Below are 13678 nucleotides of genomic sequence, written 5' to 3' on the forward strand. Positions count from 1 at the left end.
CTGATGTTTGTTCAAAGCTTAATGTGTGTGTGTTCAATCAAGGAGCTGATTCAGGTGGCAGCTGAAGATGAGATCATTTGACCCTACTGAATGTCTCAAAGGTTCTGGTAACCTTTGGACCCCCATGTTAACCCTTGTGTCGTTTTGCTTTATCAAAGGCGCACGTTTCTTAAAGGCATGTGTGTATATATGTAAGGGTGTCACTCTCTTACCAAACCCCCCTGCTCTGACCCCCTGCTCAGCTGCCGCTCTGAAGCGCGTGAGGCTAGCGTGTGTTAGCGACCCGCTCACAGCTTCTTGGCGCAGTCGGAGCAGTAGATGTCCTCGCCTTTGAGCACGAAGCGCTTGTTGGCCAGGGACAGGGAGCACTTCTTGCAGTTGAAGCAGTACTCGTGCCAGGAGTTGCCCTCGTAGTTCACCACGTTGGTCCCCCTGCCGAAACCTGCCGGAGCGGGGAGGAGTGGCCACAGTCAGAGCCGACCCGGTTCGGACCGCCGGACTGGCTCAGAACCAGGTTCTATAGTGTACTTGAAATACTTTAGCTTTGGTCAGATTTGAAACAGTCCTCCAGTTCACCTGGAGAGTGTCAAGATAACACTGAACAAAAAAAACATACCTCCTGAAAATCATTTGAAATCATTGTTCTGGATTCAATTCAGCGTTCTGAATTTTGGTTTAAAAAATTGCCAATTAATAAAGAACTTAAAGGTGTCTGAAAGGTTCAGATATTTCAAATATTTTCGGTATATTGGGCACTTATCTTTTCCTTTCGCACCAGTCAGATGAAACAGTGGCTGCGTGTGTGTGTGTGTGTGTGTGTGTGTGTGTGCGCGCCTGCGTGTGTGAGCGTGTGGCGGTTGGCGGCTCTGACCTGTGATGGGGTTCTGGCAGCCGCAGCACTTCTTGGCCACAGAGGTCTTGAAGCAGTCCACGCAGTACACCTTGTCCTCCTGGGCGGTGAAGCGGGTTCCGGCCAGGGGCTTGCGGCAGGTGCTGCACACGAAGCACTCGGAGTGCCAGGGCTGATCCTGGTAGGTTATCCCCCCGGTGGTGATGGCCTAGAGGGGAGAGGGGAGGGGAGGGGGGGGGGCCGTTCCATCTGAGCGTGACTGCGGTGTTTGATTGGTTTATTAGCTCAGACTGAATAGTCAGTCTGAACGCTAAAATTCCGAGTACCTCCAGCACAAGGTTGCCTGTGTTCGTTGAGCCTAAGAAGCTGAACGGTTATGTTGCTGTAAGCCTGGCACCCCAGGAGCAAGGCTGCCCACCCCTGATGCAATTATCATTCCCTGTGTCCAGGCTGGAGAGAGTGTGTGTGCTTGTGTGTGTGTGTGTGCATAACAGTATGTATGTGCATGTGTGTGTGTGCGTGTGCATATGAGCATATGAGTGTGTGTGTGCATGTTTATGCGCATGTGTGTGTGTGCATGTGCTCCCACGCTCTCATACCTCCTTGCAGCAGACGCAGTGCTTGGAGAACTTCTTCTCGTGGCAGGCGGTGCAGTAGATGTCGTCTCCTTTGGTCAGGAAGCTCTGGGAGCGGATGGGCTCCTTGCAGGTGAAGCAGGTGAAGCACTCCTCATGCCACACCTTGTGCTTGTACTCCACATTCTTACTGCCTGCAAGAGACAGACAGGGGTGCCAAACATCACTACCAGGGGCACGTGGATCCCCACCCAGCTGCTGTGCAGTGTATGTGTGAGCGTTCACAAGCAGCGTCCTGTGTGTTCATCTGGGGTCGCAATCCACAGTCCCTGGCTCTTAATTTCACCTTAAAGTAAGTGACCAATTCCCTTCCACTGAAGAAACCCACACACAGCGAGGTGAAGTTAGCTGGGTCATCAAGTGACCAATCAAGCTGTGAGCAACAGCAAAAACCTGCAGACCCTGTGGGTCTCTGGGACCCGGGCTGGGGAACCCTGCTGTGAAGCAGAGGGAACCGCACACGCACACGCACACGCACTCACGCACACGCACACACACACGCACACACACACGCACACACATACACCCACCTGGCATGACCGCCTTGTAGCAGGCCTGGCAGCGGTTCCCCTCCTTCAGGGCGCCGCACTTCTCGCACATGATCTTGTTGTCCACGGAGCAGAAGGGCTCGCTGACCAGCGGCTTGTAGCACTTGGCGCAGCGGAAGCAGCCCTCGTGCCAGTACCGGTTCTTGTGGTGCAGCTCCTGGGCAGCGAGAGGGGAGGTGAGGTGAGGAAGGGGAGGCGCGCACAGGCACGGGCACAGGCCACCTCACGGCTCGGATGCAATGTGCTGCAGTGCACAGGCTACGTTATGGATCTGACACAGTGGTACAGTAAGCGGGTGACCTCATGGCTGTGTTGCATGTGGTACAGTAAACGGGCCACCTTACGGATTTGACACTGTGGTACAATAAACAGGCAACGTTACAGATCTGACACTGCGGTACATTAAAAATTCACATTACCGATCTGACACTGTGGTACGTTAAAAATTCACATTACGGATCTGACACTGTGGTACGTTAAAAATTCACATTACGGATCTGACACTGGTACAATAAACAGCCAGCACAACACTGCTATCCTCAGAAAACAACTCCATAAAAGCACTGCAAAATCCACTGGATTTCTGTGTGTGGGAGTTCAACAGAGAGGAACAGGCGTGGTACGGGGACAGAAGGGCGTGGCGGCGGGCGGGGTCCGCCCACCTTGGCATCCACGCCAATGGGACGGCGGCACTCAGCGCAGGAGTTGGCGCACAGCTTATCAAAGCAGCGCACGCAGACGTGCTTATCGTCCTTCATCACGTATTTCTTCCCGTGCAGGTTGTCACGGCAATAGAAGCAGTCGAAGCGGTCCGTCATGGTGGAGCTGAGGTAGCTCCTCGGGCCTGCCGAGACAGATGGACAGACGGACAAACAGATGGACGGACAGACAGACAGACAGACAGCACATGTGATCAAAGAAGGCAAGAATGGTCTGTGTCGTGCTGAGAGGAATTAGACTAATAGTTTATACTGCTTTCCTTCTGTCTGTGTAGATAATAATAGATAAAAGCAGTAGAGGAAACTATTGATATGCTTTTTTAAATTCATGATATGATACTGTGAAGACACAGGCATGATGTATCAGCTGTATAAAAACGGCAAAACACTACTTAAAAATTATTTTGTATGACAAAATTATTTCACCCCTTTGTAATGTTGAGACTGGGAATTACAGGGCCTCTTGGAAAGTGCACAATGCCCACAACGCATATGCATCAGATATTCAGTGCTTGTATGTGACCACAGTGTGGCAGTATGGTTCATCTTTGGGCAGGATTTACAGCACAAACACAGAGGACCTCTTAATTCAGGTTTGGTGATGTCATCCAGTAACCTCCTCTCTTAAGATTCATAAACATTTCAGTCTGTCCTCTGTCCAGATCTTCAACCCTATACGACAACTGCCACTCCCACCGACATGCACCAACTGACTGTCTGGTGGCTACGGTAACAATGCAGTAGCCCTCCAGTGATCCTCAGCCCGCAACCAAACAACCTTCCACACGTCACACTCCTCAGTAAACCTTTCATTGTGATTGCCAGGTATAAGGCCTCCCTAGGTAATGGTAGCAAGCACAGAGAAAGCCCACACACTATGTGTACTGTGTACAACACAGTCATGTATGCAACCGTATGTAATCATTTTGTTCCACATACAGTGGAAAATTGATTACCTGGTTTCAAAAGGGTTAAAATATTTGAAATAATGATTTGACCCAGGTCTGCTGCTGAACATCTGCATGATCACACACAAGTTGGGGCCACACATGCTGTCACATAAACATTATCGCCATCTAAACAGACGTTCGCTTCCTCAGTAGAGAGCACAGCGAGTTTCTCGCCTTTGGCCTCTGTCATTTACTCCCACAGATAAGAGGCATCATTGTATTCCGCAGGCTAGATTATGGGTCTGTAATTGCTACCCTGGAATGACAAACGCTCCCCCGTTACTATGGAAACATTGCAAATATAAACACCGCTGCTTGGTATCAAGGAAATTCTTTTTTGAGGGGTTCTTTATTCCTTTTTTTACTTCCCCGCTGTAATCTCGTCCAGACCAGACACTGACAGAGTTCTGGACACAGCTGTGACAGGAGAGGATCAAGCGGACAGTCTGGTATAAACCCCCCTCCACCCAGGGGGATGATTCCAGTGAATCATCCCCCTCCATCCCCCCTCCACCCCTCCCCATCCCCATCCCAGTCTGCCTGCATCCCCCCCACTGCACATTCCCAAATCCATCCAGGCTGGGGAGAAACTGGATACTGGAGCAGTACTGGAGCCTGACTCACACCCTCCAATGAGGGTCCAGGTACTGCCCTTTTAAAAGTGCTTTTTGTGGGCCAGAATAGAGTATCTGTCCCTCTGGATCAAAATACACGGCATTAGGGAGATAGGAGCTATAGTTCAACACAGCTTTCAAAATTCCACTGGTTGGACATCCGGCCAACAAAAACTCCCATGGTATGCAACAGGGGCGGGGGGTGTTAGGGATAGGCAAAGCATACCACTTCCAGGGGGGGGGTGGGTGATCCTGATTCTGGAAAGGTCATGGTGAGAATAAATTGAGTCAATGAGTCATGAAAGTGGCAGATAGTACAGTGTGTGGAAAACTGCCCAGGTCAACCAGGGTGTCCAATCAGGGTGCAACTACACAAGGTAAAAAGAACTCTTCCAACCAAAAGTCTACCCCAGAAAAGGCATATGAAATTACAGATATTAACGAGCAATTATTATGAACTAAAAATCCAATTTGTGCAACTTACACTTGCTCATCATGTAATTTCCATGCAATTTCAAATGCATGAGGCCAAACATATCAGTTAAACAAAAACAGCCATCAAGTAAGACTACATTAGTTCTAAGTGTTGAATCAGAATAGTGACTACATATTGCCAAGATTCTGCAACTGACAGGACCTGCTTCCTAACCATTTCACAAAGAGAGGCAGGCTAAGCATGTCGTTAGTTCATACATCACAGTATTCTTTTCCCTCATTAGCCTTAATGTAGCAGATATTGAGAAAAAGCTTCTTCTTTTTTTACCTCACCTGAAGTATACATGTATGATTACCACCTATGGGAAGTCACCATAGCAACATCCACATAATGGTAAGCCACGTAATACGACACATCTTACCTATTTGACCTGTAGCACCTAGAGCACAGAAATACCACCAAATTTCCTACAATAAAAAGCTAGATAGCCGCTATTGCACCTAATAATTATCTATGACCTGTTATAACATTCCTGCTACAACTACTTAGCCTTAGAATCTTGCAGAATAACAAGGTCTGACCACTATCTCAAATACAGATATTTAACTCAGGAGGCTCTAATCGAGTGTAGGCAGCCAGGAACATGAGCTTTAAGTTGAGTTAGGACAAAAGACGGCTTGGAGTCCAATATTGAAATGAACACACCCCAGCAGTGCCAGCTGTACCTGAGTGTCGGTAGAACGACATGTCTGGATCCAGGTGAGGGAGCAAGCGAAAAGGTGAGAGAGGCAACCAAGCAGAGATGAACAGAGAGTAATATCCAGGAAGGTGCAGGGGAGCGATCTCCACACCCTCTTTTCAGGGGTAGGGGGTATATATATACCCCCTCGTGCCACCCACGCCCAGTCCCCCCACAACCCCATTATCCTGTCCACACATTCAAATCCCCCCACTAAATTGTCCTCCCCTTTTTTGGATATCTGGCCAAAGAAGAAGTGGGAGAAGGGCAGACAGACAGCCGGAGAGAGAGAGAGAGAGAACGAATTCCAACAGCATGACTACAGAGGAGAAAGAGGGTTTTGCGAGTTTGGAATGAGGGACTGGGAGGAAGAGAAGTCCCTCTTATACTGACATTTTGGTGTGGGGGTAAACAGGAGTGTATAGATACGCGCTCTGGGGGTTATTAGCCTACTGTACATGAACAGGGCACGACACTTTGGAATGCATGTGATGTTTAAACGGTGTTAAAACCGGGTTTACAAATTTGATGGTGACGTGATGTCAGTTTGTTTAACGTGTATTTTGAAGGTGAGGGATGACTGCTGGGGACATTTGCTGCTCTGTTTATACATTTAGATCCAGCTCCATAAATACTCCACTAAAGTGACTCTATTGGGGCCATTACCTCATTTTGTGCTTTTTGTTCTCTGTCAGGTCTGTTTACATGTATTTAAACAAGTCACTGACACATTCATAAAACTATGCATCTCACTAATCCAGCCAAAATTTCTTACGCAAAGAACTTTTTTTAAAGTTTGAAATGAGCTGGAAAAGAGGAACTTTTCCAAGCACTTCATTTTTGGAGGTTGATGCGCCCCCTGAATGATCCTCTTGTGAAAATATTTCCTTGAAAGGAGTGAGACAGGCACCACGGTCAGTGTTGTGGCGTGAGGACTGTGCACAGTCCCATCCGCTGAGAGCAGGGACAGTTTGCAGTTTCTGCTCTTTCCGGATGATGCACTGTTTGTTGTTCCTTTCCCCTGTTGAGAGGTGCACTTGGGACGGGTTATAATTCCAGGCTGGAGGAAAAGGGCATTCCGATTTTTCCCTGATTATCTCCCTCTCTCAGAGAAGGAGGTGCAGACATGAGCCTGACCTAGAACGGAAAGAGCAAGCGAGCCAGGCAGTTAGGGGAAATTAGCAATGTATTTAAAGGGGGCTGTAAAGTTTCTGACCCAAGTAAACAGTCATATCCTTTTTCATTTTCGGACTAAATGAAACTGCTATAGCAGGGCACAGCTCACATTTATTAAAGCTTCTCAGTTATGGCCTTGAGGCAAAATCTTTATTGAAAAACTGAATTAAACATAAGCAATAACAGAAAGCACAATACTGTTCTTTCGCCCATTCCATCAGGCTTTATTTGATGTTATCTGGTATATTACTAATGACTGCACAGTGCCTGATGTTATTTATCTATTTATTTGATAGGGACAGTGGGCAGCCAATTGGCTGTCCCAGAATAAGCTATCAAGCCAAATTGAATCCCTGGGCAGGTAACAATAAAAAATGGTATGCTTAGAATGTCAATGTTAAAAAGACAGACAAACATACAAACATGTTAGCGCACTGCCTGTTCAAGTAACAATCTGTGGCACACAATTAAGTAAATCCTCACAGAAATATTAACGACGTAGGAGGCGCCATGGTTTTGGAATCACTTAACCCCTCTGAGGCACAGTGTCTTCCACCCTTCCAATCTCTCTCTCTCTCTCTCTCTCTCTCTCTCTTTATCTTTCTCACCTTCATCTGACAAGTGTGATGTTGTCTGAATGCGTTTGTGGTTCCTGTCCATCAGCAGTCACAAAGTTGTCCAGAGCTACCCACATGCCTGCACTCCCCTTTTCAGAAGCCAAGAAAATAACTGCTGCTGCTGCTACTGCTGCTGCTGCTACTACTGCTACAGCTTCATGCTACTGCTGCTGCTGCTACTACTGCTACTGCTGCAGCTTCACGCTACTGCTACTACTGCTACAGCTTCATGCTACTGCTGCTGCTACTGCTACTGCTGCTACTACTGCTACTGCTGCAGCTTCACGCTACTGCTGCTGCTGCTGCTGCTGCTATTGCTGCAGTGTCACACTACTGCTGCTGCTACAGCTGCTGCTGCTGCAATTGCTACTGCTACTGCTACTGCTGCTGCTGCTACTGCTACTGCTACAGCTGCTGCTATTGCTGCTGCTACTACTGCTGCTACTGCTGCTGCTGCTGCTGCTACTGCTACTGCTACTACTGCTGCAGCTTCACGCTACTGCTGCTGCTGCTGCTGCTGCTGCTGCTACTGCTGTTGTTGCTGCTGCTACTGCTACTGAAACTGCTGCTGCTAATACTACTGTAACTGCTACTGCTGCTGCTGCTGTTGCTGGTACTGCTACTCAATATTGGTCCAGCTGTAAATCACACTATACAAGCAGCTAGATGGCTTCCACTATGCTGTGATCAGCTCTGTGACTGTATGTGTGTGTTTGTGGCTGCTAATTATAGGCCAATCAATACAAATACAATGCACATCAAGCAGTTTCAACTTTCCATACAGATGAAATGACCAGTAAAAGCAAACAAAGCCTCAGCCACGCTGGGGGTATTTAATGATGGAGATGCTGATTTTCCATTGCCTTTACTGAATCAGTCAGAGACAGACAGAACTGCAGGAAATGCCTACAGCGATTGACACGAAAGGCAATGACTGGAAAATGCATTTTTTCCCAAAGGAATTTGGGAATGTAAACTGTGTGCCTCTGAGCTCTGCATGGATGTAAACAGTGTTGTCAGCTTGGCTATGTCTGCGTGTTTGCGTGTGCACACATGCACATGTGTAAAGCAGGAGTATGCCTAATATGCATATACTCTATGGATAGTCCAAGTGTTTATACAATGTGTACGATTAATATTTGTGTCTGATGCACATGTGTGTATATATAGCCTGTGTGGGTTAAGGAATGCTGTCAGCTGTTTGATAAGCTAGCATGAGATGCCTGTCTCTCCACCCCTGTCTGTTAGCCAGCTAAACAATAGCACAGGAATGCCCCGCCCCAGCCCACCTGCCCTCCCCTGAGACCTGCCCTTGCCAAGGACAGAAATAGGCACACAAAATCATACCCACACCAACATACTGCACCCCTCAGTGTGACTGGGCATGCATTCAAAGGGAAAGTAATGGGAGTGGCAGAGGGCTGTGTTTCCATGCAATATATATCATAAGTATCATGCTTGTTATTAGCCTGCAACGGTCCTGATAGGCCAAATGCATACCTGTTCCCACCAAAACAGAAAAGCTGGCCCTTTCCACACACAGACCTTTCTGTTTTTAACAGCAAAAGGACTTCGCACTGGTCACTGGCCCACACCGTACCAAAGAAAACTGCTACTATGGAAACTGCCCCAGACTAAGGCTATGAGTTTTTTTCCCCAAAGATAACCTAGGGTGGTATGGCCTCTTATCTCCCCGACTCCATCGCACTCCCAACAGGGCTGGGATTGAGGAGCCTGCTCATCTGTGGAGCACAGGGCTCAACTGTGCACACTCCCCAAGAGATTAAAGGCACTCAATTACTGAGAAGGCTGACAGGCGATGACACCACCTGGAACAGGACCAAATGCACACACACACACACATAAAGAGATGAGAATAGAGCTTCATGCCAAATCTCTACTTATAGCAGAGTGGTATCTGGTTCGCTGGAAGGGTCAGCTCTCCTTGACCTTGGCAAAGTAAAGAAAGGCGATGCAGCGCCCCCTGGTGGTTACACCCTGTCTTGGCTCCACCAGGTATAAGCCACAGTCACTGAACTTTGAGAAATGTAAATACCCTGGGAACTGAAGGTTCCATTGTAAACTGAAATGAGCTCATTTACAGAAAACTTTATTACAACTATAAACTTCCCGTGAATTAACAGACAGTAAAATTAATTACGTATTTAAAGTTTTTTAGATACATTGTAAGCAACACGTCCTTAGCTAATGGACACTGAGTTGGACAAATATTGACTAATGAGTTCCACGGAATGAATAACCATTTCTCACAGGCTGGCAAATGGCGCCGCCATATCTGCCTTGTGTTCAAGGGGGCTATAAACACACGACTGACTCACAGCTGTGACTACCAACATCTACCGACAACAGAACTGTCGCCATGACAGTCACCGCAATGGAGGAGTGACTCAGGCAGAGGTCTTGAGGGGCGTCCTGTTACCTGCCTGCTAAGAAAGGCGAAGGTCACCTCCATTTTTAATCCTGTGCCACTCTGATCCCCCCCCCCCCCCCCACAGCTGAGATTCCATGGTGTCTATGTGAGAGGAAAACCACACACCCCTCTGAGTCAGACTACCGCTTGGTCTGCACAGGTGCACCCACACGGTCCAACCCCACCCACACACACACACACACACACACATCTGTCACCATTAATTTATAGAGATGTTTCACATAAAACCATCACCTTCTCAGCAGACATACCAAATTACAGCAAGACTGCCTAAGTTCATGAGAGAGGGAGTATAATGTCAAACCCATATATATGTGTGTGTGTGTGTGTGTGTGTGTGTGTGTGTGTGTGTTTATATCTATACTTGCGTATTTGTATGGGGGAGTTGTTTCTCTTTTTCCCCTCTTCAGGTTGTAGGGATCTGTTTGTCATTTTGTATATCCAATTGCTTTTGCAGCACACAAGTTTACTTTTCATGCAAATAAAGCACATTTAAATTTGAATGTGAATTTGAGAGAGAGAGAGAGAGGGAGAGAAAGAGACAGAAGATCAGGTGAAGTTTTGGACTGCACTGCCTCTGTCTGCTGCTCTGGTCTCAGATGGGAGAGTCTGCAAAGTCCAGGACCTGTCCACAGTTTCACCATGTTAACCCCCCCCCCCCCCCCCTGCACTGAGCACTGAGACAGAGGCTCGGGGACTCATACTGAGCTGGTCATCAGTGAAAGAGTGAGAAGTCTGTCCTGAGTGTCGCTGTACAGCACACACTGACTTCTACCCCCTGTCCTCACCAGTCCTCTGTACTGCTGGGGCAAATGCGCACACACACACACACACACACACACACACACGCATGCACACACGCACGCACACCCGCACGCACACACACACATACACCCACACACACACACACGCACACACACGCATGCACGCACGCACGCACACACACACACGCACACACGCACACACGCACACACACACAAACATGCATGCACGCACGCATGCACACACGCACACACACACTCGTGCGTGCTTCTGTGAAGGGCACAAATGGGTCCAGCAGGGGGGATTATCTGTTCTTTTCCATTCTAATGCCATTCCATGGACCAGCGATAGCAGCGCCATGGTGAGCCAGCACTTCAGCCCCCAATCATTCCTGTGTGACTCACCGTTCCAAACTCACAGACTTTAAAACAAGGGCCAAAAAGGTTTTTTTGTTTACACGGCACCTTTTATGAAAGCAGTAATTTACCCACTTTGGGTCAAGGAGTTCAAGAGTCCAAGTAAGGACAGCCCGCACCTCCCGTTCATTACCCCAAATGATCAGAAAGGCCACGCTTCAAAGTGTCATTGGATAGTTGCATCTGCTATTAAGGTTTCATGCAGCATTTTCATCCACCAGCTGCTGGAGAGCACGGCGCAGTTTATCAAGTAAAGACTTTGGCCATGTCAATGTCATCAGTGTCATCGGCTTCATGTGTCCAGGAGATTCATGGAGGGGTCTGTTTAACTTGGACAAGGAGGGAGTCCGGGCCCTGAGTCTTCACAAGAGACCCGCCCTCTTTCTGCGGGGAGGGGGACGCCCCTAACACTTCACTGCTAGCAATGCTACCGATGTTAACTATTGACATTTATGAGCAGCTCCAGTTGCAGGACATCCGCACGTCTGCTGTGTCCCGGGGTGGTCCCCACTGTGCAGACCCCAGTCCTGGGGAGACCCCCGGAATCCGGAACATAGTTCATAAACACCCGTTCTATGCACAATACCATTGTCACCCCTCCATTCCAATGCCAGATTTCGGAAGGTCTAATCCAGGCCATGAATCCAGTCCATGAACATTAAACGTAATACAATTAATGCAGTTTAAACTTAATTTACAATAATATAATTTGCAATAATGCTAGTGGTCTAAAGTGCAATGGGACAAGTCAGGTGCGCCATGTACGGCATAAATACTTTTCTACTTTTTCATGAATAAAATCAAACTTCACTTACCCACGTCCATGATACTCCAAATTTCCGCTTTGGGCGTTATGCTCAGATCAATCAAGTTGTGCAGGGGTGTTTCGGCCTGCTGTGGTGATGTCACTGCCCCAAAGAAATGATATGGGTTTCTCAGGGTGAGTAAACAGTTCACATCACCCTATTAAAGCTTTACTGGGGAACGTAACTGCTCCAAACAGAAGAAAACACCATTCTCACTAGCATACACACGGCAATCTGGTCATGTTTTATTTTAAACATTACAAGACTCGTGACTAAAAATAATTTATGTGATGCACAGGTCAAATGTATAGGGGGACATGTCCTCACTCGTCTTCACTTCTTGAGGGAAAGACATTGCTTACACAGTATTGGATTGACACGGAGCTTGGATGCCTTACCCCCATAGTGACAGCTTCCTATTTTTTTTTTTTTTTTTTTTAATGACTGAAAAACAAGCACAAGGCCTCCGAATGAGATGATGACCAGTGGCCTCATTTATAAATGGTCTTATAATCAAATTGTATCTTAAATAGTGGCTCACGCAGAAAATCGTGTCTAGGTAGTTATTTATAAAGTCTCACTGTGACGTGGATATGATCGTGTCTACGTAAAGTTTACACAATAAGTTAATTGCCGGCTGGTTATATGGAGACGCGATGGAGATTTGCGCGTGCAACCCGAAGTGGGCGCGCTTTAAGAAAAACATTTAATTAATCATTTTAGGCATGAAGAATGCCAGAAATGTTTAACTGCAACCTTATTTAGGGGCTATTATTGAAATAGCTGTTACTCACAGAATTCACAATGCCGGGTAATTGGAAAGCACGTACACGTGCGTTCAAATTGAAGTTCATTTGAGATTTGTAGGGTCGATATATCACAGGTGCTTAAGGCGCAGATTTGCTCTTAAAACCAACGTAAGCAATCTTTTTCGGTTTCAGTTATTTTATTTTTATTAAACATCTTTACTAAATCAAGTGTAAGGACAATCTGGGGAATTATCTTTACATTACGCAAGTGTAAAGGACATTTTATAAATGAGGCCCCAGAAGAAAAGCGCAATTAACTTTAAAATGTTAAAGTGACCATTTGTCATCTGATACTCAAAATGGATTTGAAAATGTAAGCGGTAAATAATGTGCTCTGTAGGCTAAGTCAGAACATCGCAATGGAGAAGCTTACTATAAAAGTAAAGCCAGGGGGAGTTATGTTTAACAAACAGACATTTAACAAACATGACATTTAACAAACATGTTTCCCATGAAATCAATCAAATGAAATCAATCGATCAATCAAATATGCACCGTATTCAAGAGCGAAAGTTCGATCACAGGAAATGATTATATGCTATGTATGAGGTTTGAATAGGCATATAGTGGTTTCTTAGTAAAGAGGTGACGTTTTAAGCTTAACAATAGGTGCGATAATTTCCCTTTTTAACATCTTGCACATACCTAATATTACAGAATATTGTAAATTTTACGTCAGATTCATTTTGTTATTAATTTCACAAGCAAAATGAGCACAGCTGGAGAGAGCACTGATTATAATCGTTCCACATATCAGAGCAAAAACACAGATGTTGCAGATCTCTTAGAAAGATTACTACTTTTTCATAAAACTGCACAAGGGATAAATTGGAACATACGCATTTAAGTTCTAGCATTCCTCATAATGGTCTAACGGTACACTGAGGAAAGGCGGAGTGCATTCATCAGGTTGCGTAAGTTACAGCTTCAGTTTTTAGAGTGCATGTAACCTCGCACTCAGTATATTGTATAGTACTATTTAATAGAAAAATTGGTTAAACTCACCAGTTTTTTCAAGTCTGAAGTTTGCGCGCGTTCCGCTACAGTCGCCTGTAGTCTCTACTTAGCTTCTGAACTTCTTAAGTACACGCATTTATGGATGAAAGCAGAGGCAAGTATGGGGGGGCAGAAAGGATGTGATCCAAAAGT

The 13678-nt window shown here is 46.4% G+C and overlaps 1 protein-coding gene across 3 annotated transcripts; it reads right to left on the bottom strand.

The window, feature by feature from the left end:
• Window positions 1-142: 142 nt before the first annotated feature.
• fhl1a (four and a half LIM domains 1a) lies at window positions 143-13678 on the bottom strand. 3 transcript variants are annotated; one of them, XM_064326242.1, is made up of 7 exons: window positions 13535-13678; window positions 11730-11822; window positions 2696-2877; window positions 2016-2190; window positions 1450-1619; window positions 872-1058; window positions 143-442 (listed from the first exon to the last, which is right to left on the bottom strand). In XM_064326242.1, the coding sequence occupies exons 2-7, from the start codon at window positions 11737-11739 to the stop codon at window positions 288-290; spliced, it is 879 nt and encodes a 292-aa protein (XP_064182312.1). In that variant the 5' UTR covers window positions 11740-11822; window positions 13535-13678; the 3' UTR covers window positions 143-287. The 3 variants fall into 3 exon arrangements, with proteins under 3 accessions (XP_064182312.1, XP_064182310.1, XP_064182311.1); XM_064326240.1 differs by lacking the exon at window positions 13535-13678 and adding an exon at window positions 12119-12137; XM_064326241.1 differs by lacking the exons at window positions 11730-11822; window positions 13535-13678 and adding an exon at window positions 5478-5616.

This window comes from Anguilla rostrata, chromosome 3, assembly GCF_018555375.3.
Source record: "Anguilla rostrata isolate EN2019 chromosome 3, ASM1855537v3, whole genome shotgun sequence".
Taxonomy (NCBI): Eukaryota; Metazoa; Chordata; class Actinopteri; order Anguilliformes; family Anguillidae; genus Anguilla; species Anguilla rostrata.

Coding starts and splice junctions, on each gene's coding strand:
- fhl1a (XM_064326241.1), bottom strand. CDS start 5,499: ATGTCGTTCTACCGACACTCAG. Junction 2,878..5,477: donor GTCGTTCTACCGACACTCAG/GTACAGCTGGCA, acceptor CTGTCTCGGCAG/GCCCGAGGAGCTACCTCAGC. Junction 443..871: donor CTGCCAGAACCCCATCACAG/GTCAGAGCCGCC, acceptor CCGCTCCGGCAG/GTTTCGGCAGGGGGACCAAC.